General features: G+C 37.7%; 1 protein-coding gene across 4 annotated transcripts in view; it reads left to right on the forward strand.

Annotated features, from left to right (window-relative positions):
* Positions 1-22,697, forward strand: part of GK (glycerol kinase) — a 77,989-nt gene that overhangs the window by 45,222 nt on the left and 10,070 nt on the right. For all 4 annotated transcript variants that reach the window (XM_011970693.1, XM_011970691.1, XM_011970692.1 and 1 more), the window contains 9 exons: positions 1,028-1,063; positions 1,458-1,525; positions 8,775-8,817; positions 9,274-9,354; positions 19,906-19,984; positions 20,799-20,895; positions 21,391-21,475; positions 21,999-22,119; positions 22,229-22,372. In XM_011970693.1, coding sequence (XP_011826083.1) covers positions 1,028-1,063; positions 1,458-1,525; positions 8,775-8,817; positions 9,274-9,354; positions 19,906-19,984; positions 20,799-20,895; positions 21,391-21,475; positions 21,999-22,119; positions 22,229-22,372 — 754 coding nt within the window. The remainder of the gene's footprint in view (positions 1-1,027; positions 1,064-1,457; positions 1,526-8,774; positions 8,818-9,273; positions 9,355-19,905; positions 19,985-20,798; positions 20,896-21,390; positions 21,476-21,998; positions 22,120-22,228; positions 22,373-22,697) is intronic.

A 22,697-nucleotide genomic window follows, 5' to 3' on the forward strand; every position in this document is an offset into this window, starting at 1 on the left:
GCTCACTCTATCACCCAGACTGGAGTGCAATGGCACAATCTTGGCTCACTGCAACCTCTGCCTCCTGGGTTCAAGTGATTCTCCCACCTCAGCCTCTTGAGTAGCTGGGATTACAGGCACCTGCCATTATGCATGGCTAATTTTGGTATTTTTGTGGAGATAGGGTTTTACCATGTTGGCCAGGCTGGTCTTGAACTCCTGACCTGAGGTGATCCTCCCACCTCGGCCTCCCAAAGTGTTGGGATTACAGGCATGAGACACAGTGCCCGGCCAGGGATTCTATTTCTTAGTTCTCCTAATTCCTTAATATCATTAAATATTGCCTTAAGTTAGTATGTCTTTTTTTAAAATTAAGGTTGTAAAGTCTACAGTCAGCCACTTAAATCTCATTTTTCTTCCTAGAATGCTGGCCATCATGATCAAAATAAAAACCAGTATTTGTGACATAAATTAACTGTTGCTTATCTAAATTTGAAGAAAGATGTTTGCTATGAACAAATAATATCCAATACCTGAACACTCTTGTGTTTAGAGCAGCTTGAGTAGAAAGAAAAGTTGCTAAAATATGGCCTTGCAAAATAAATATGTTTCATACTGGTTTGATGGCTATTGCAAGAATATATTAGTCATTTCATTTCTTAATAATGGCAATAATAGCAAAGCACTAATGAACTTGAGCAACCACGTAGCCCAATCTCCATTTTGTAGAGAAATAATGTGATGTATTGAGAGGTTTCAGCAGCCTGCTAGTGGATTAATACTAACTAACTAACCAAGAGTAGAGCCCTCATTTACTGGCTCCCCGTCTAATGTTTTATGTTCATTCTCCAGTGCCACATCTCTTCCTGTCATTCTAGGAATACTTGTAGTATCTGTCTCTGTATCATTCATTTAGTTGAAATGCTTTCTTTGTCTTGTCTGCCCACATCCTCTGGCACATTGCTACTTGTGTTCACTCTTGTTGCAGTTATGTTAGTAGAGCCCAAATTTTGTGACTATTCATAATCCTTTTTTTAAATTTTATTAGAAAGCTGGGGCCTTGGAAGGTGTGCCAATATCTGGGGTAAGTTTCATCACCAAGTATCTTCCCATCCCCACCCTTTTCCATGTCAAGGCTTTCCTCCTCTTAGTTCATCAGTCTGCCCCTTTTTAAACTAGGGAAAACAAGTGAAAGTCACAAAATTGGCTAATTCTTGTTCTTATGTGACATACTGTAGGCCATTGAGAATCTTTTGAATAAATTAATTTTAACTCTCCCTTCCCATACCTATTCTCTTATATATTAACAAATGGTATTACCAAATGGGGAAAATGGCCAAATGGAGAAAATTCAAAGTAATGTAGACAGTTCATTCTTTGATAAATAAAAAATGAAAAATAAATCCTATGGCTCTTCTAAAAAGGAAATTAATACTATTGTATTAGTCAGTGTTCTTTATTGTCATTTGTACTTTCAGTGTTTAGGGGACCAGTCTGCTGCATTGGTGGGACAAATGTGCTTCCAGATTGGACAAGCCAAAAATACGTGAGTTTAAGAAACAGACTTAAAAACCAGTACTGTTTTGTTTTTTCTACTTGGTGCTTTGAATAAGGAATATGGATCTTATAAAGACCTTAATTTGTAGGCCGGGCACGGTGGCTCACGCCTGTAATCCCAGCACTTTGGGTAGCCAAGGCAGGTGGATCACCTGATGTCGGGAGTTCAAGACCAGCCTGACCAACATGGAGAAACCCCGTCTCTACTAAAAGTACAAAATTAGCCGGGCGTGGTGGCACATGCCTGTAATCCCAGCTACTCAGGAGGCTGAGGCAGGAGAATCGCTTGAACTCGGGAGGTGGAGGTTGCAGTGAGCCGAGATCACGCTATTGTACTTCAGCCTGGGCAACAAGAGCGAAACTCTGTCTCAAGAAAATAAAAATAAAAATAAATAAATAAATAAATAATATTACCTTCAAATAAGTATAGTGATTGGTGGAACAGAAAGAAAGTGCCAGCTTCAGACTCAGAAGGCGTGGCTCAAAGTGCTGGGATTACAGGTATGAGCCACCGCTCCTGGCCAACGTAATCTTTTAAATATTAAAAAAGCTACCTGCCAAGTATATGTATTCATGAACAAAAATGAATATGCCTCAAAAGCTGAAATGATAGTGACAATTATAACACAAGCTCAGCCAATGGCTATTGTGTTACCTATAATGTTTCATGTGCTTTAAACACATGATATCATTTAATCCACATATAGATCCTATTATTCCCATTTTATACATCAGGAAACTGATAATTAAAGAAAATAATTTATGCAACAGCATACAACCAGTAAGTGGGAGATGTAATATTTGCACCCAGATCCATCTCATTCCTTAGCCAGGGTTCTTAACCTGTGTACTATACTACCTCCTGTATGGAAAAGATTTCTATACGACTGGCAAGAGGCTACATTTAATTGTTCTCTTCTTGAGGATTTCCTAATTATCTCATCGATTTTAACTTCAGTGGTTAAGTTCTTCCTTTGTGAATAATGGAATATGTAACATTTCTAGATTAAACGTTCTTGTAATCTAGCAGGGTCAGCGGTTCTCATGCAAGAGTGTGACATTATTTGTGTGAGAATTTTTTTGTTGTTGTTGAGACGGAGTCTGGCTCTGTCGCCCAGGCTGGAGTGTAGTGGCGCGATCTCGGCTCACTGCAAGCTCCGCCTCCCGGGTTTACGCCATTCTCCTGCCTCAGCCTCCCGAGTAGCTGGGACTACAGGCGCCCACCACCACGCCTGGCTAGTTTTTCGTATTTTTTTTAGTAGAGATGGGGTTTCACTGTGTTAGCCAGGATGGTCTCGATCTCCTGACCTCGTGATCCGCCCGTCTCAGCCTCCCAAAGTGCTGGGATTACAGGCTTGAGCCACCGCGCCCGGCCTGTGTGAGAAGTTTTTGAGGAGGAGGGATGTGGGAATTCTTTGCAGGTCATGGTAATCTGAGATTACATGACCAAGAGCATTTGAGTCAGCCTGAGTCTGGAAACATTCTTGGAATCTGGGTTCCAGGCAGCTGAATCAAGAGTCAAGAGAAATAAAGTAGAAAACTAGGTTATTTTGGCCCGGCGCGGTGGCTCAAGCCTGTAATCCCAGCACTTTGGGAGGCCGAGACGGGCGGATCACGAGGTCAGGAGATCGAGACCATCCTGGCTAACACGGTGAAACCTCGTCTCTACTAAAAATACAAAAAACTAGCCGGGCGAGGTGGCGGGCGCCTGTAGTCCCAGCTACTCGGGAGGCTGAGGCAGGAGAATGGCGTAAACCCGGGGGGCGGAGCTTGCAGTGAGCTGAGATCCGGCCACTGCACTCCAGCCCGGGCGACAGAGCCAGACTCCGTCTCAAAAAAAAAAAAAAAAAGAAAGAAAACTAGGTTATTTTTCTCTTTCTTTCCTCCTCTGCCAGGAACACTATTGCTAGTAAATCAAATGTTATCTATATTTTAGGTGCCTAGCATGGTACAATCAGCCCTCTGTATCTGCAGGTTCCATATCTGTGGATTAAAAATATTCAGGAAAAAAACCCATAAAAAATAACAATACAACAGAAAATTACAAATTTTAAAATACAGTATAACAACTATTTACACAGCATTTACATTGTGTTAGGTATTATAAATAATCTAGAAATGATTTAAAACATGCAAGAGAAGGATGTATGTAGGTTACATGCAAATAGACACAATTTTATCCACAGTACTTGAACATCCTTGGATTTTAGTATCTGTTGGGGTGGTAGGGGACCCTGGAACCAATCAATGCCGTCCGCCCCAGATACCAAGGGATGACTGTATGTAGCATATGGTAGGTACCCAATACAGTAGCCTGCTTTTCCTCTTCTCTTCACTCCCCTCCCCGCTAGCATTATCAGCCAAGTCCTTAAGTGATGAATTTAAGTTAGGGAGGACTTGTTTGAGTACCTCTGCAGCTACTACAGATTGGAAGAGGGAAATAACAAATTATAAGATCTTTGATCTCATATTTATCTCCCTGAGGGAAAAGAACACAAATATGCAGTTAATCATGTATAAATCAGAACTTATGTGCCATGAGAAACTTTGAAGCAAAGCTGTTGGGTTTCAATGGGAGGAAATAAAAATTACAAAAGATTATCTTAGTAATGAGATGCTTTGAAAAATGAGCAGTATTGAAGGGTACAGGGAACATGGAACAAAGATACGTATGGGGAAATAGAAGACTTTGTTTAGAGAATATAGAGAACATTAGAGTAGGGAAGTGACAAAAAATATAAAGCTAGGATCATGTTGTGAAGCCTGATATTTCAGGCTAAGGAGCTTTTCTTGATAGGCAGTAGGAAACTTTTGAAGGCTTATGAGCTGGTGTTCAGAGATGACTGGAGTTGTCAGTAGCAGTCTTGGGTGAAAGTGAGGAAAGACTAGAGGCCAAGACGCCATGGAGGAAGCCACTATAGTGTCCTGGTAATGAGCACGTGGGCTCAGAAGGATGGAGACAGAGGGAGGCCATGAGTGAATGTGCATGGCACTGTAGAGGAGAAAGGGAGGGGAATTAGGTATGTCATCTAGGTACGTGGACCCTGTGGTTAGGCTTAGCCAAAGTGGAAAGGGTCTGAGTAGAAGAATTTCTGTTCAGAGCATGTTTGTGGTGCTGGCACACTGTATGTTGCACACATTTGGAAATGTGGAATAAGTTCTGTATAGAAATAGAAATTTTTGGCTAGGCGCAGTGGCTCATACCTGTAATTCCAGCACTTTGGGAGGCCAAGGCAGGTGGATCACTTGAGGTGAGGAGTTTGAGACCAGACTGGCCATCATGGCAGAACCCCGTCTCTACTAAAAATACAAAAATTAGCTGGGTGTGGTGGCAAGTGCTTGTAATCCCAGCTACTCAGAAGGCTGAGGCATGAGAATTGCTTGAACCTGGGAGGCAGGGGCTGCTGTGAGCTGAGATTGCATCACTGCATTCCAACCTGGGTGACAAAGTGAGACTGCCTCAAAAAAAAAAGATGGAAAATTTGGAATTTCCCTATTTCCCTAGATAGAGGGGATTTTGAAGCAGTAGAAGTAGAAGAAATTACCAAGAAAAAATACACAAGTAGAGAAGATATTTACGTAAGTAGAAGTAGCAGGCACCGGGATAGAGAAGTCAGAAAAACAATGCAGTTATTCATTTTTTGTTATATATATCTATATCTATCTTTGTTATAGCTATATCTATCTTTGTTATATCTATCTTTGTTTTATATATATCTAGATATATATAGATATCTATCTATCTATCTATAGATATATATAGATATCTATATATAGATTATATATAGATTATAAATTATATATATATCTTTTATATATATATATAAGATAGGGTCTCACTCTGTCACCTAGGCTGGAGTGCAATAGTGAGATCTCAGCGTACTGCAGGCTTGACCTCCTGGGCTCAAGTAATCCTCTCCCCCTCAGCCTCCTGAGTAGCTGGTACTACAGGTGTATGCCACCACACTTAGCTAATTTTTAAATTTTTTGTAGAGATGGGGTCTTACTATATTGCCTACGTTGTGTCAACTTCCTGGGCTCAAGCAATCCTCCTGCCTCAGCCTTCCAAACTACTGGGATTATAGGCATGAGCCACTGCACCTAGCCTGAAGTTATTCATTAGTGTGGAAATCCAGGGTGGAGATATTTATGAGGGAGGCATGGTCAGTAGCACAAAACATTATTAAGAGGTCATAGAGGCTGAGTACCAAGAATGGACCATTATACATACAAATTAGGTCTTCATTTGGTGACTTTTTTTTTTTTTGAGATGGAGTCTCGCTCTGTCACCAGGCTGGAGTGCAGTGGCGTGATCTCGGCTCACTGCAACTTCGGCCTCCCAGGTTCAAGTGATTCTCCTGCCTCAGCCTCCCAAGTAGCTAGGACTACAGGTGCACGTCACTACACCCAGCTAATTTTTGTATTTTTAATAGAGACGGGGTTTCACCATGTTGGCCAGGATGGTCTTGATCTCTTGACCTTGTGATCTGCCCACCTTGGCCTCCCAAAGTGCTGGGATTACAGGTGTGAGCCACCATGCCTGGCCATTTGGTGACTTTCAAGAGTGAAGTTTTACTAGAATGCTCAAGATAGAAGCCAGATTGCAAATGGTCAAAAGAGATGTAAGCAGGTAGGAAATCGAAGATATGTGCTTTGCAAAAATACAACCATCTAGGAATGGTGAGAGAAGGACATAGTTTGTGAGGTTAACAGGATTATGTAACATTTTGGGAATTTTGTTTGATTTTCTTTGTAAGTTATGGTAAGATCAGAGAATGTTTCTTTGGAGTCTGAGCAGAGAACAGATGAAAGTTGTAAAATAAATGGGGTATAAGTGATGGGCAAGACCAAATAAGAGGTTAGAGAGACTGGGATTGAAAATTTAGTTAATTTCTCCCAACCTCAGTGGAGAGAAAATGACAGTCCACTCAGAATTCAATGAAAAGCCCATCTCTGTTTCAGAGTGGGGGAAGAAATTATGGATGATTCTAATTTTTCTTTCAGCTTAGCTGTATTTTCCGATTTTTCTAGAATGTTAAAAAAATTGATTATTTGAACATTAAATTTTATTTTTCTGAAAGAGCACCTAAGATAGCTGTCTCATTTATCCAGGAGTGGTGATTGAGTGTGACAAAGTTTTTACCTCCCTCATAGCTTCCTCCAGGGTCAACCCCTTGCCCCTGTGTGCCATCTTTGTCACACCTCTTTGGGCTGCTCAGTCCTGATCTGATAGTCATGAAGGAGAGCAAGCAACCTTTACCTTTGCAGAAGCTGGAAAAGTGAGACATCTTTCTGGGATGTTTGAACAAAGTACAGTGTTCTGTGAGTACAATGTACAGTGAAGAAGGCGAGGTAGATCACGTAAATGCTGAAAGCTCCATATGTGCTTGATGACTGGGAAGAAAGAACAATAAAATTTAAGAGGAAAATACTTGCATGTGTACTGCTTTAAAAGCTGTGGCCTAAATATAGCAAGGAAGTCTCTTCATATTTGCTAATACTCATTAATTGCTTATTAAGTATACTCACTTAAGAATTCACTTTTATTAAGTGCCTTGAGTCTTCTCATCAATTTTGCACTAAGACACATATGCAACTGTTCAGTATAGTGTTTATATGGATGCTAAATTGGTACAGAGTTCTCCTTTAAAAAGCATGAAATAGATAATTAACCTCCATTTTTATGAGTATTTATCACAGTAGATTAACTTGAAATATATAGCTTTTTCAGTGTGTGGCAATAAAACGGTATAGTGATTTTGTGTTTTAGTTTGTAAATGTGTTACCTGTACCTAGTGTTATTTGACAAGTGTCTTTACAAAATTAGATATCAGTCCCATGCTCCTTGAATTTGTCACCTGCTCATGAAGCAGGCCAAGAATGTATTTGGATGAGAGGATATAGACTATCCTAGGCTAATCCTTATTCGGAACAATGGTACCTGGAAAAATGTCAGAAAACAATTTCCCTTGGTTTTGTGTTTGTTGCACAATCAAAATGCAGCTGACGGGATCTTTTGAATTAGTGCTGACTGGTAGTAGCTTCTTCTGGGATCCTTCTGCCAGCTCCTGGACTGAGTGCTGTCCCATCTTTCAATTGCTGGAATGTCACCAACACAGTCAGAACCCTGGTGGTGCAGGGCATAGCAGCAAGGCCCACGGGGAGGGAATGCCCAGCTTGGGCAGAGCTAAGCAAGGGTGACTGTAGCAACCTTGTTACCCCAACTCAGCTTAACTGTTCCTCTGTGACTCTTATTGGTATCACTTTGGGCCACTTATCTGCCTGGCACAAGTCAAAACTACCTATTAATGTCCAAGGGCCAGACTTGCTGCAGAGTCCAAAGTTTATATTGATAAGGCTGCCACAAAATAAATTTAGTTCTTCTGTAACAGCCATGTTACATTCTGGCTCTGATTATCAAAGGTAGACCTTAGATTGCCTTCCCTTCCATGTCACTCTTGTCCTAGCTTTCCAACTACACCCTCCCACACTCTGTATCCAGCCTCCCTACGCTGCCTGAAGATAGTGGTGTTTCTCGGTTTATGACTGTATTAATGATAGAGCTAAGCTGGCTGTCAGTTATGATGCTTCACTCCACATGGATTAGTAGTAACATACTATGACAGAACTTAGAATTTATTGTAATTCAATGGTATTTTATAAACACAGCCCTGGCCTAGGACTGACTAAACACTAAATACTATATCTGCATTTTTCTATTAAGATTGCACTGGCCAGGCACAGTGGCTTACATCTGTAATCCCAGCACTTTGGGAGGCCGAGGGGGGTGGATCACGAGATCAGGAGATCAAGACCATTGTGACTAACACGGTAAAACCCCGTCTCTACTAAAAATAGAAAAAATTAACTGGGCGTGATGACACATGCCTGTAGTCCCAGCTGCTTGGGAGGCTGAGGCAGGAGAACCGCTTGAACTTGGGAGGCGGAGGTTGCAATGAGCCAAGATTGTGCAACTGCACTCCAGCCTGGGCAACAGAGCGAGACTCCATCTCAAAAAAAAAAAAAGATTGCTCTAAGTACATTTTCTTCTAGGCTGATTTCTAAAACATTCCATGAAGATATATGATTTTTGTTAACTTTAGGAACTTTTATAAAACTATAATATAATGACTTTTTTGGACTAAATTATATGTCAGTTTTGATCATTTGTATTATTAATGTTTCATTATTTGCTTTCAATAAAATTGTCTTACTATTCATTCTCCCTTCAACTCTAGGTATGGAACAGGATGTTTCTTACTATGTAATACAGGCCATAAGGTTGGTTCTTTAAATTAAAAAATTGATAAAAGTCTTTAAGTTCATATAAATAATGCTTGAACATAATTTGCTATTAAATTACTTTTAGTCTTTAGCTTTTACTTAATCTTTATCAGGGTTTAATTTAGAGCTCAATACAAAATTTGAATGGTTCTAATAAGAACCATTTTAGGCTTTTTGAATTTTATATGTGTGTTTTTAATTGTGTTGGTGGGAAATCTAGACTGAGACCTCATCAAATTCTTAATGCAAATCTAATTTGAAACAAGGAATAAACTTTTTATACAGCTGAAATGTGTTCTTAATTCTGATCATTTTGACTATATTTATTTTTTAAAATTGGTTTATTGATTGCATTATTTTGTACCTATGTTATTATAACTTTAAAAAAATATTCTCATGTTATCTTTTCATTTTCCACTACTGAAATCTTTTTTTTTTTTTTCTTTCCTACAGTGTGTATTTTCTGATCATGGCCTTCTCACCACAGTGGCTTACAAACTTGGCAGAGACAAACCAGTATATTATGCTTTGGAAGTAAGTTCTTTTTAATCAATATGGATAATATGACAAACATTCAAAGCTAATAAAAATTACAGTGTTTTCTAACACTTTTCTGGTAAATCTTAATACAGAGGACTCAAAAAGTTCTGCTTTCTTGGCATTTGATTGAGTTGAAGGAACCTGAGACTGACCTGGGTGTCAGGACTCACAGGAGACCTTGATTAGATTGGTTCCTCAGTTCTTATGCCAATTAATTGTGTCACCTTAGGCATATTACTTGACAGCTCTACAATGTAAGGTTTTTTTTTTTTCAATCTCTAAAGTTTAATTTGATTAACGTGCTAACATTTCTTTCATCTTGAAAATTCTTTATTTTTATAAATAAAATGCTCCAGTGTTCCAAAGAGAACCCTCGGCACAAAAAAGCAGAGTAACTCTTTTCACTTGTCTCCTCATAAAAATAAATTTTGTGTAACATTTTGATATAGAAAAGAAAGTGAGGAGATTTATGCCACTTATCACTGGAAACATTTGTTTCAAACATGTTTGTATGTTATAGTAGGAATATGCCAGCCTAAGCCTGTAGGATATGGTAAGTTTGTGTTAGAAACGTTTATTTATAAAGTCAAAGAAATAGTATTCTTTTTGTAAAATCAGATACATTTCTTATAAGCGTTTCTATATAATTAATTTTGAAATGGCTATCTTATAATGCACAAGTATACACGTGATCTGCAAACTTATTGAGGCTCATTTTTGGAGTGTCTGATAATAATTTGGTCACAAGTTAAAGACTTCTAGTTAGAGTTAAAACATTTTATTAGTCATTATGCCTAGCACATGAAGAATATTAGTTTATTTCTATTTTTCTCCCTTCCCCAACCCATAAACACTATAATATCTGCCCCCAGCTCCTTTTCTATGGATGGAAGCATTTGTGAAAACCTAGTCTGTATATTAAAGGTATCTTAACACTTCTCAGAACTTAAAATCCTACAAGCCCTCTCCCTTTCCACTTTCCATCTGTGGAGAGTGCATAGCACAACAATAGGCACATAGAATATGCACTTGATAAGTGTTACCTATAATATGATAAGAAGAATATGATTCTGCCTTTTTTCTTCTTGCATAGGAGACAATTAGTGCTTTAGAATTACAGGTGCCTTAGACCTGGGACAGGCCTCAGGGACAGGGGTCACCGGGTCTTAACTCCCCTCCCAATATGAAAAGCCTTCTCCTGTCTCCTTTACCAGTCCTTTACCAGTAGCCATCCAGCTTCTATCTGAAGACAGCACCCAAAGTTGCTTCTTAATAACACCTCTAGCATTGGACATGCATTGGTTGTCAAAAGCATTCCAACATTAGAGGCTGCAGTCAGTTTCTCTGGGTCTTCCTCCTCCAGGGTAAACTGACCCAATGCCTTGATCTCACATGGTTTATGGATGCTTTATAGTTCTGAGCTCCCTTCATTGGGTGCATTGCAATTCATGTCGTCCAGAATGGAATATAATATTCTACATCTAATCTGACCTGTACTCAATCAATAGGGTGATTTGTGCCTCTCCTACCATAAGCACTACTTTTGCTTTTCTAGCCTGAGAGTTCATTAATTTAGACTAATAACCCCTTCATATTATTGGCCCTGGGAGCATATGCTAAAAAACCTAGCTTGTTTTCAAATGAATCATTGTCAAACCAAGTCTGCTTCGTTCTGTATTTGTGTAGTTTTTTTTGTTAAATCTAAATTCAGGTCTTTGTTTCTTTCTGTTTAATTTCATAATAGTGATTTTAGCCTATTCCTATATAGTCTGAATTCGTTTTCATTCTTTACTGTTACTCTTTCAGTTTTGTCTCATCTAGAGATTTAACAGGCATATGTTTTATGATTTTGTTTCAATTTATGTAATGCTTTTAGATGCTTAGAATTGTAAAAGCTGAGAGAGACACTAGATCATATGACAATATACTTAGTTACACCCTCCTATCCCCATGTTTTACACGTGAGGAAACTGACATTAGAAAAGTGAAATTGGACTCCCTTGGCCAAGTAACTTTTGACAACAGTAAGTAGCAGATCCAGGATGCACATCCAGATGCTTGGACATCAAAACCTTGATGCCTAGGCCACCCTGCTGTACCATTTCCTTCCTTGTAAGTCTGGAAGTTCTGGGCTCCAGTCTACCAAGCCCAGTGTTGTTGTCCCTGCATCTAGCTTATGTCCTTTCCTTCATCTGCTAACCTAGCAGTCTCAGCAACAACAACAACAGCACACATACACATACTAATGTTAACGGTGTAGTTAGAATTTTTTTCTTTATGTTTTCTTACCTTTTTTTTTTACAATTAACAAACATTTAAAAAAATTAAATTAAACCAAACCAAAAAACAAGGGTGGGGAATAATGCTAGATTGGTAAGACTTTTTATCAGTAAACTCATGCTAATTTCACTTGGTCATACTAATTCCTTTTTTTGTAAATGCTTACAAAGTATATATTTAATAACATTGTCTTTCATTTGATCGACTGTTGTTAGGCTTAGAAGTTGGAGATAGGAACATTTTAGTCTTTATGCTCTTTAAAACCTGAGATTATAGCTACCCATCTTCAGTCTTTTAGTCTTTTTTCATTCTTCCTCTGCTGATTTGGGAGGAATAAGAAGCATTTCTATGTTTTTATTTTGGTGATTTTTTTTTCTTTTGTGTATACCCTTAGATTTTTAAGACATTGTTTAACCATGTATTTTTCTAAGCGTGTATGTCATTGTTTGATATTTTTAATCTCCTAACCATGATGAGGACCTCTAATATTTTATTCTACCTCCTTCATCACCAATCGTGTTATCTTGTTTAAAGCTTTCATTTCCCCCATTTTGTTCAACATGCAATAATTACTATTGTTTACTTTGCAGTCCACAATAAATCATATTTATTGACTTATTTTTCTTAGTTTTCTGTGTCCAGTATCATTTCTTTCGTCTCATACCTTTTTTATTCCCACCTACTTTTTTTTTTCTTCTTTTTTTTTGCTAAGGGGCATCCTTCTATATTTCTTTTAGTAATAGTGTGGGATAGTAAGCCTATTCTTTTTAGGTTCGTCTTTATTTTGCCCTCACTCTGAGGATTAGTATAAAAGCCTATAATAATTGTTTTTCCCACATCCCTTCTGGCCATTTTCGATGCTGATGAGACCTCTGCTGTTAATATGTGGTTCATTTGTAGATAATCTGGTTTATTGTCTAGGAGTTTCTAACATTATCTCTTTATCATTGATGTTCTGTAGTTTTACTATGATATGCCTGGGTTTGGATTTATTTTTATTTATCCTGTTAGGTACTTGGATCCAAGTCTGTCTTCAGATCTGGAAAGTTCTCAGCAATTATCTCTTCAAATATTGCTCCTCTACCATTACCTCCATCCTCTTCTGGAATTGCTATTGGATGAATATTGGAACCTTTCAACCCATCATCCATGTCTCTTAACTGCCCTTTTATATTTTTTTAATCTCTTTGTTTCTCTGTGCTGCGTCCCTGGTGAGTTTCTCAGTATCTACCTTCCATTTCCAAGTTCTCTCTTTAAAACAAACAAGACAAAACATAAAAGCCTTTTTTGTATTGTGAAATATAAGACACATACAGAAAAATGCATTAAATATCAATGTACAACTCGAAAAACTACTGTAAAGTCTCATGTAACTTGTTCCTAGAACGCTGCCAATCCCAAGAACCTCTATTTGCCCCTGATCACAACTTCCTCCCTCTCCCTGAGATAAACATCAGCCTGACTTTTATCATAATCACTTCCTTGCTTTTCTTTGTAGTTCTAACACTTAAATGTGCAGCCCTGAACACCAGAGTTTAGTTTTGCATGTGTTTAATATTTGATATATTAAAAATATAAAAGAGGAGAGAGAGAGCATGTGCATGCGTATCTCAGTCACTTAGTATATATTTTTTTTATATTTTTTGATCTGGCTTCTTTCAGTCAACATTATATTTGTGAGATTCATCCACAGTATTATACATAGCTGTTTTTTTCATTCCTTCTTATTGCTATATGAAATTATTGAAGTTCAGTATTTATTCAGCTGTTGATGATATTCGAGTGGTGTTCAGTATTTGGCTATTATGAAAAATGCTGCTATGAACATTTTTGTATATGCCTCCTGATGTAAATATATTCACCTTTCTGTAGGAGTAGAATTTCTAGGCCATAGATTATATGTGTCTTCACTTTGAGTAGATAATGCAAACCATTTTTCACAGTAGATGTGGCAAGTTACACTCCTACCAGCAATGTGGGGGAGTGCTAATTTACTCATCATCTCTATCTAGTCTAGAGTTTACCCCATCTATTACATTTTTCATCTTATTTAATATTTTCATTTCTATAGTTTTTATTTGGTTATTTTTCACATCCACCTGATTTTGTTTCAGTTCTCTGTTTTTATTTTGATTCTTAATTTCATGTTTGTTGGTTTTTAAAATGGAACTCATTTCCTAATTTATCTCCGAATACTTAAAGCATACGTATTTTAAAATCTGTGTTAGGCCGGAATGAACTCTAGTCCAGCTATTAAGTTTGTTGGATTTCTTCCTTTCTTTTTTTTTTGAGACGGAGTCTTGCTCTGTCGCCCAGGCTGGAATGCAGTGGCCCCATCTCGGCTCACTGCAAGCTCCGCCTCCCGGGTTCATGCCATTCTCCTCCCTCAGCTGGGACTACACGCGCCCGCCACCACACCCGGCTAATTTTTTGTATTTTTAGTAGAGATGGGGTTTCGCCGTGTTAGCCAGGATGGTCTCGACCTCATGACCTCGTGATCCGCCTGCCTCGGCCTTCCAAAGTGCTGGGATTACAGGCGTGAGCCACCGCACCCGGCCTTGTTGGATTTCTTAATACAAGAGTTCTTCATATAATTTAGAATTGTCACTTCCAGCCTTGTCTTCCATTAAGCCATATAGCCTCAGTCAGCAAATACACACTTGCTTATTTTTCTAACATTCCTACACAAGTAAGAGAGCGCCACCTAGCCCCTGGCTTCAAGCATTGAGCCTGATTCTTTCTATTCCCTGTCTTACACAAAACATTTTGGACCCCTTTCTTCTGGAGGAACCAGTTCCCAGCCACCACTCCTACTCCCTGACACATACAGAAAAATAAATCAGAAGCCATCATGCTCGTGGCTTCAGTCCTGTTTGGTTATGTGTTTCCGTGTCTGTCCACATAGATGTTATTCTGTATTTGAGTCAGCATGTTGTTTCAGTTTTCTCTTTTATATAGTGTCTGTTATCCTCTGTGGTTAGAACAAAGGGGATTTTTGAAGTACAAACTCATTATTTCTGCTCATGTAAGCATCTGCATCTTCTTTTTCATCACCAAGAGAACTCTTTTTCTCTCTCTGAAGCCCCTGGCAGGTGATACTAAGGCCTGACATTTTAACACCTCTAAATTCTCATTTTCAATATTTGTAAAAAGAAATTGGTGTTCATGATCCTTAAGTTGTTCTATGACATTAAACTCATATTAAACTGGTTAAATTTGTCCCACCCTTTCTAGTTGGAAAATATTTCTCAGTAGTGGAAGAGACTGAAGCAAAATAGAGCCACTGAATGGTTCTGCCTTCCCTCTGGCATCCTTGTTCCCCTTCTTTTTCCAAATACTGTTTCACAACACAAAAATCCTTTTGGGAACTTTTAATGTGATTATGAACTTGCGCTTATGACTTGAGACTTCCATGTTCTGTGTTTTGTCGCTAGAATATAGATTTCCCGAGGCTAGGGTACTTGTCTATCTTGTTTACCACTCTGTCCCAGCAGGCTGGCAGATAATACGTACCCATTAAATATTGTTTAAATACAGAATCCTATGTTAGGCCATTTTTTTTCTTTTTAAATATGAACTTCAAAGAGGGTTCCCTATATCGCCTTATTGGTTTCTTTAAATGTCTCTTCCCCTATTTTTTCTTTGGTATGGTTTAACGATTATAGCATTAAGATTTCCTTTTTAGAGTTTTTCATCCTTCTTGGGCTAAATCCCGATTTTAGGTATAAACCTATGTAGTAGATTATCTATTGCTGTGTAACAAGATTACCACAAACTTAAGTGGCTTAAAACAACACATGTGTTGTTTCTCAGTTCCCATGGGTTCAGAATCCAGGCATAGCTTAGCTCGGTACCCTGCTCGGAGTCTCACAGGGCTGCAGTCAAGGTGTTGACTGAGGCTCTTCTGTCATCTGAGGTTTAATCTGCTTCCAGGTTCATTCAGGTTATTGGCAAAATTCAGTTCCTTGTAGTTGTCTGCTTCCTTAAAGTCAGGATGGGAGGGAATATATCCAGCAAGACAGGCACAGTAAATCATGTAATGGAAGCACATACACATCACCACACATATCCCATCACTTTTGACATGTACTGTTGGGTAGAAGAAAGTCACAGATATCACCACACTCAAGAGGCGGTGATTATGCAAGGGTATGAACATCAAGAGGCAGGGATCATGGGAGCCACCTTAAGTAAAAGTCTATCTGCCACAAGCATATAAACATTGTTTATGAACTTTTACAATGTTCTTTCTTGAAAAGTATACTTTCTGAGCAATAAATGCTTTTAATTGTAGTTCCCCAACTTGTTACTGAAGTATTAATGAAATCTGTCACATTTCAAAAATAATGTTGCTCCAATTCAACTCTTCCTTTTCTCTATGCAATTAAAAATGCTATAGAGTTAGACACTGCATTTGTAATATAATATATACAAATTAACTACATTATAAATTATATATGTACAGATACATGGCACTGTAGTATACACAAAACTGTGTTTGCTATGCCTGATGGATGATTGTAAGCAATTTAGGGTAATCTTTACTTTACGTGATTTTTCTTCATACTCACCAATTTTCACCCTAATTGCCTTGTAAGCTACAATTCTACTGCATCCTGAAATATCCTGCTTTATTTTTATACTGTTAGTGGCAGTGGCATTCATGTCAAGGAGCTTTCGAAGAAAAATGTGTTTGCCTGCTATGACATTACATCAGATCTACTTGATTATTTTTAATTCAATCTTCGTATAGCTTATTTCTTAGCCTTTCACTTTCCAGGCTACGTATCTAGTTTTAAAATAATTTATTCCTCTTGCCCTGTTATAATTTAATTCATTATTCTTTACACCCTCTCACTTTCATTGCATCTCCCTTAGTATACAACTGTTAGGCTTGCATGCATCTTTTCCAGGGAGTCATAACCTAGAACAAGGGCTGATTCAAATTTGTAGATGATATACTAAAGTGTTGGATCTTTATACTTAGGATGTAACTTATGGCAACTTAATTGATAACAAATAGACAGTCACCTTCTATTTATCACTTTAGGTTTTGGCTGCTATACTCTTTTCCTGTCCAACTTTGAAGCATTATACTATCTTCCTTTTTTTTTTTTTTTTTTTTTGAGATGGAGTCTAGCTCTGTCGTCCTGGCTGGAGTACAGTGGCTGGATCTCAGCTCACTGCAAGCTCCGCCTCCCGGGTTGAGGCCATTCTCCTGCCTCAGCCTCCCGAGTAGCTGGGACTACAGGTGCCCGCCACCTTGCCCAGCTAGTTTTTTGTATTTTTTAGTAGAGACGGGGTTTCAGGATGAAACCAGGATGGTCTCGATCTCCTGACCTCGTGATCTGCCCGTCTCGGTCTCCCAAAGTGCTGAGATTACAGGCTTGAGCCACCGCTCCCGGCCAACCATCTTCCATTTTATTTCCTGCCTCTGAATTCAGAAGACCACATGTCTTTTGTGAATTTAGAGGTGTCTCTCATTTTTATTTCTTTAAAAGCTAAATCATACCATGTATTATATCCTGACAGCAAAATTATTTACTTTTTTCAGATAAGTGTTTTTATCTACCTTTTATTGTGTTATATTGAAACTAGTCACTTCTGTATATTCCTGATGACAGAATTTAAAACAATTATCTCCTGGAGCCTTAACAGTAACTATGTATTTTTTTTCTTTTGTTTTAATCTAAATGATACTCTGATTCTCAACTAGTTACCTCTAATCAAAACCTTGATTTTCCTTTTGCTAAAATCATATTGCTTCCTCTTAAAAATATGGTGTAAGCATGACACATCCTATCTTTTTCAATGGAAATGAGGTATATCAGCATGTGGTTTCCTAGAGTATAAAGTCCCACCAGCTGTGCCACAAAATCACTTTACTAGACTCCTAGCACAGTGGCTTCTAAAAATTCATAGTTTAACTCTACTTGCCTAAAACAATTATGTATGCATTTCTTGTTAGATGCCATTTAAGGGCAGTGTCTTTGAGAGTATAAGGAGGAGGGACACCTGTTTTTGTTTTTGTTTTTCAATTAGGTCTAGAATTATACTGCCCATGGCAGCCATGGCCACATGCAGCTATTGAGCACTGGAAATGTGGCTAGTCTTAACTGAGATGTGTTGTTAAGTGTAAAGTATATACCAGACTTCAAAGATAGTACAAAAAAAAATCTCAATAATTTAATATTGATTTCATGTTGAAATTTTTTTTTAACACACTGGGTTAAATAAAATATTAATTTTACCTTACTTTTACCTTTTTAATGTGGCAAAAATGTAAATTACATATGTGACTCATTTTATATTTCTATTGGACAGCACTGGTCTAGAAACTCTTACATATTTACTAATATTTGGCAGCTGCTATCTCTGAATTGTCTGTTTCCAAAGGAAATTTGAGAGTAAAGTTCTTAAATCTCTTTAAACCAAAATTTTACTTAGTTCTCTTGAATGATCCCTCTAAGTACCTAAATATGTAAATGTGTCAAACTTAATAAGTACAACAAGTTCTTTTAGGCAGGGAATAAGCTGTGTTAGAGTCCCTTGTAAGGTATTTGTTGAATTGTTTTTGTCCCATTTTTAAAGCCTTGTCATATTTGCACAGCTATGTCAGATCTGTTCCTCAAATACTTTTTGTGGTTAAAAAGCCATTTTATGTATGTAGTAATACAGAGTACTGTATGTATGTCTACATATATAAAAATGTGTAAACGTATAAACAGAATACAGGCATTCTGTAGGTTTGCAGTAACATAGTAACTTCTCATAGAAGCTATGAATGATGGAATATGCCAGCATATTCATTCTCTAGTTTACTTGCATCTTAACAACTGACAATAAGAAGGCATTACCATTTGTAATTCAGTTAATAGAAATAGGGACAGGTCCCTACGTTTAATATCACCTGACATTTGGTTTGGAGTGACTCTGTGGAAGTAATATACATTAATAATCTATATGAATGAACTATCAGAACTAAAAAAATTTTCTTGGAATTCCTAGTGGTTTGTGCTGATACTTTTTTTTTTTGCCGTCAGGATTTTTTTATAATAGCTTTATTGAGATATAATTCATATTCCACACAATTTACCCTTTTAAAGTATACAGTTCAATGGTTTATAGTAATACTATATTTACAGAGTTTTACAACCGTCACCACTATCTAACTTTAGAACATTGTCACCACCCCAGAAAGAAACCCCATAACCACCCCCTATCCCCTAGCCCAGGCAACCACTACTTTCTTTTTCTATGGATTTGTCTGTTCTGGACATTTTATATGAATGGGATCATACAATATATGGTCTTCTGTGCCTGGCTTCTTTCACTTTGCATAATGTTTTCAATGCTCATCCATGTTGTAGCATGTATTAAGACATCATTCCTTTCATAGTCCGATAATACTCCATTGTATAGACATACTGTGTTTTATCTATTCATCAGTCACTGGTGTTTGGCTGATACTTTAACATTAAAAAAATTAATGAAGTCAATATTTACATTTAGTAAGAACCTTCACATATATTCTCATATTGAGCCTCACAGTAGTTTGTTTAGGTAAGTGTTGTCATAGTCATCATTTTATAGGTGAAGAAATGGAGGCTCAGAAAGCCTAAGTAACGTAGGCAAGTTACTTAATTTACTAAGATTAACTTACTAAAGTACTTTAGTTACTAAGATTACACAGCAATTAGGTACTAGAACTGGGACTCAAAGCCAGTTTATCCAACTCTAAAATATGTTTTTATCATTATTGCCACAGCTGTAGGTGATTTTGTTTTAAAGAAAAATTACTCACTAGCTAGCTTCTTTGCTTTTTTATTTTATTTTATTTTTTTTATTTACTATTCTGTTAGATATGGGAAACAGACTTGAAGAAACTTTTCATGTGGCCTCTCCCAGTAATTTTATGAATAATATGGCAATATATTTCTAAGTGATAACATACCTCAGTAGCTTAGCAACAGACAGAAAATTGTTCAAGAAGCAAACTGACCAACAGATCGATGTCCACCTATAGGGACAAATCCAAGGGTGTGCTGGAAGGCTCACTTCTTTTCCCCATCCCATGAAAAACTTTTATTAGTGACTTAGACAAAACTATGTTTGTATTAGAAGACCTAGTTTATCGTATTTGTCAGAGTCCCAAAATGGAAACTGAATTCTGTCCATCTGGTTGTGTCATACACAGAATATGCTCAATTAAAACCTTTGATCGTGATAAAATATGTTCTGTCTTGGATTCCTTTTTTTCTTTAGGGTTCTGTAGCTATAGCTGGTGCTGTTATTCGCTGGCTAAGAGACAATCTTGGAATTATAAAGACCTCAGAAGAAATTGGTGAGTGTGTTCTAACAAAAGGTCAGAAAATCTGAAAAATGACACATTTCAGTATTTATCTCTGCAATCTGTGAATACTTATGCTTTGCCCCAAATGTGATCCATAAATTATATAGATCCCTAGTATGAGTTTGACTTATACAAAAGACTATTTTGTGAAGACTTATAAAACAAGGAATTGTCATAATTAGTGGTGGTTATTAATAAACTGGCAATGTAGGGCATAAAAATTATCCAAGTGTAAAATTGAACACTGGAGATTGCCAGAAGCTGCAGATAGAGAAGTTGAGTTAAATTTATCTGATGAGAAAGAGCTTTAACTCTTAGATTAGAGTGAGCATTAAAACTCTGGTACCTATAATTTAAGTATTAATATGGCTGTTTTCAGTCTATAGATAATTAGTTTGAGCTTCCCTAGTCACTCTTTCATCCGCTTGTTTAACTTTGCCTGAAGGTGAGACAATCAGAAATACATTTCTGATTAGGGACACACTAGAGGCCACTTTTTCATCTCCTAGTCAGCAACCTTAAAAATAGTGGAAATGAGCTAAAATACCTTAAAGAAACGCATCTGGTTCCTTGATTTCTTGAGCTAAGCTACATTTTAGTGGGGGGTATTTAATGTGGGAGAAACTCGTTTTTGTTGATCCTAGCATACTACTGTAGTTAGCAACATTTTGCTCTACCAATGAATTGGAAACCAATACCCCTGTCCTAATTTTTCTAACTTTTAAAATAGGTGTGCTTATTTAATAATACACAATATTTGTATGATTTTTTTTTTGTTGCTGTTTTGCTTTGTTTTTAATGATAGAAAAGCTTGCTAAAGAAGTAGGTACTTCTTATGGCTGCTACTTCGTCCCAGCATTTTCGGGGTTATATGCACCTTATTGGGAGCCCAGCGCAAGAGGGTAAGTGTTGAAAATGTGGTGTGCTTTTGGGGATCTTGATTTATTTACTAAAGTCATTAATAACTAATTAGTTTCTTATCTATTTTCAAATAATTATAATGTGTTGAGAAAACCTTTTCTTTTTGGAGAATATAATTTCAGAAACTTTAAGCTCCAAGAAGTTATGAATCAGCTGACAATAACCCCTGCCATATCCATATTCATGTTATCTTTTATCTTCAAGATGTCTGCAAGTTGTATAGTGAAGGGACATCATCATAATGAATATTGGTTCAGTTTTACGATGCCATCATCTCTTCAAATGCATCATAAACTTTTTCATGTATGAATGCAGAATTGTGAAATATAAGGACTTTCTGAGTTACCTAATGATTATATCCAGTTTTCTCTTCCTGGACACTTCTATCTATCAAATTTGACCTTTTCATATTTGAGATATTTCAAATTGATTGGTTTATACCATTCTAATCTGAAAATCTTTGTGCGTATTTTTAGGATAATCTGTGGACTCACTCAGTTCACCAATAAATGCCATATTGCTTTTGCTGCATTAGAAGCTGTTTGTTTCCAAACTCGAGAGGTAACAAATACGGGCCTGTTTTCTTGTACTTAGTTCACTTTTATCACTCTTAAGTTATATGGTAACACCTGAGCTTTATTCAGTACTGAAAATGTAGTTAATCAAATATTACGGCTACCTAAATACTAATCTAAATATAAGCAGGGTTTTTTTTCCCTTTTTCCAGCTGTCATTGCCTTCTAAGTTCCTGTTCCCTGTCAGGCACTGAGAATTTTATGGTTGTGGGGAGGCTGAGTGGCACACATTAGGCAAAGGAAATAGCACAAACATAGGCATCAAGGTAGAAAAACAGGGTACCAAACAGAGTTGTATAGCTTAGCTGAATATCAAGGTGAATGCAGAGGTGTAGTGAGAGAAAAGGTTGGCTGTGAGCAGATCAAAGAGGGCTTAGAAGACTAGAATAAGAAGTCTCAATTTATTCCATAGGCTCTTGGAAGCCTTGAGAGTTGAGTGGAGGATTGCCATTTTCAGAGATGTTACTATGAAATAGATTTATAACATTAATTGCACTGGTTTATTTAAGATTTTGGATGCCATGAATCGAGACTGTGGAATTCCACTCAGTCATTTGCAGGTAGATGGAGGAATGACCAGCAACAAAATTCTTATGCAGCTACAAGCAGACATTCTGTATATTCCAGTAGGTTAGTAAGTCTTCATTCCTTTAAACTCCTGGAGTAATGTTTCTTGGGAAAAACTAGTTCTTTGGGCATATGTAACCACAAAGATGTTGATGGAACTCTCTCCCCTCAGTGAAGCCCTCGATGCCCGAAACCACTGCACTAGGTGCTGCTATGGCGGCAGGGGCTGCAGAAGGAGTCGGCGTATGGAGTCTCGAACCCGAGGATTTGTCTGCCGTCACAATGGAGCGGTTTGAACCTCAGATTAATGCTGAGGGTACATTTAAATAATGAAATGTTTAGTGATAATACTGTGAAAACGACCTTAGTGCATGGGAGTTTTGTTTTTCTGTTTATTTAAAAGTTAAGGAACCGGCCGGGCGCGGTGGCTCACGCCTGTAATTCCAGTACTTTGGGAGGCCAAGGTGGGTGGATCACGAGGTCAGGAGATCCAGACCATCCTGGCTAACATGGTGAAACCCCGTCTCTACTAAAAATACATTAAAAAAAAAATTAGCGGGGCGTGGTGGCGGGCGCCTGTAGTCCCAGCTACTCGGGAGGCTGAGGCAGGAGAATGGTGTGAACCCGGGAGGTGGAGCTTG

Source organism: Mandrillus leucophaeus, unplaced genomic scaffold (assembly GCF_000951045.1).
Source record: "Mandrillus leucophaeus isolate KB7577 unplaced genomic scaffold, Mleu.le_1.0 Scaffold964, whole genome shotgun sequence".
In the NCBI taxonomy this organism is placed as follows: Eukaryota; Metazoa; Chordata; class Mammalia; order Primates; family Cercopithecidae; genus Mandrillus; species Mandrillus leucophaeus.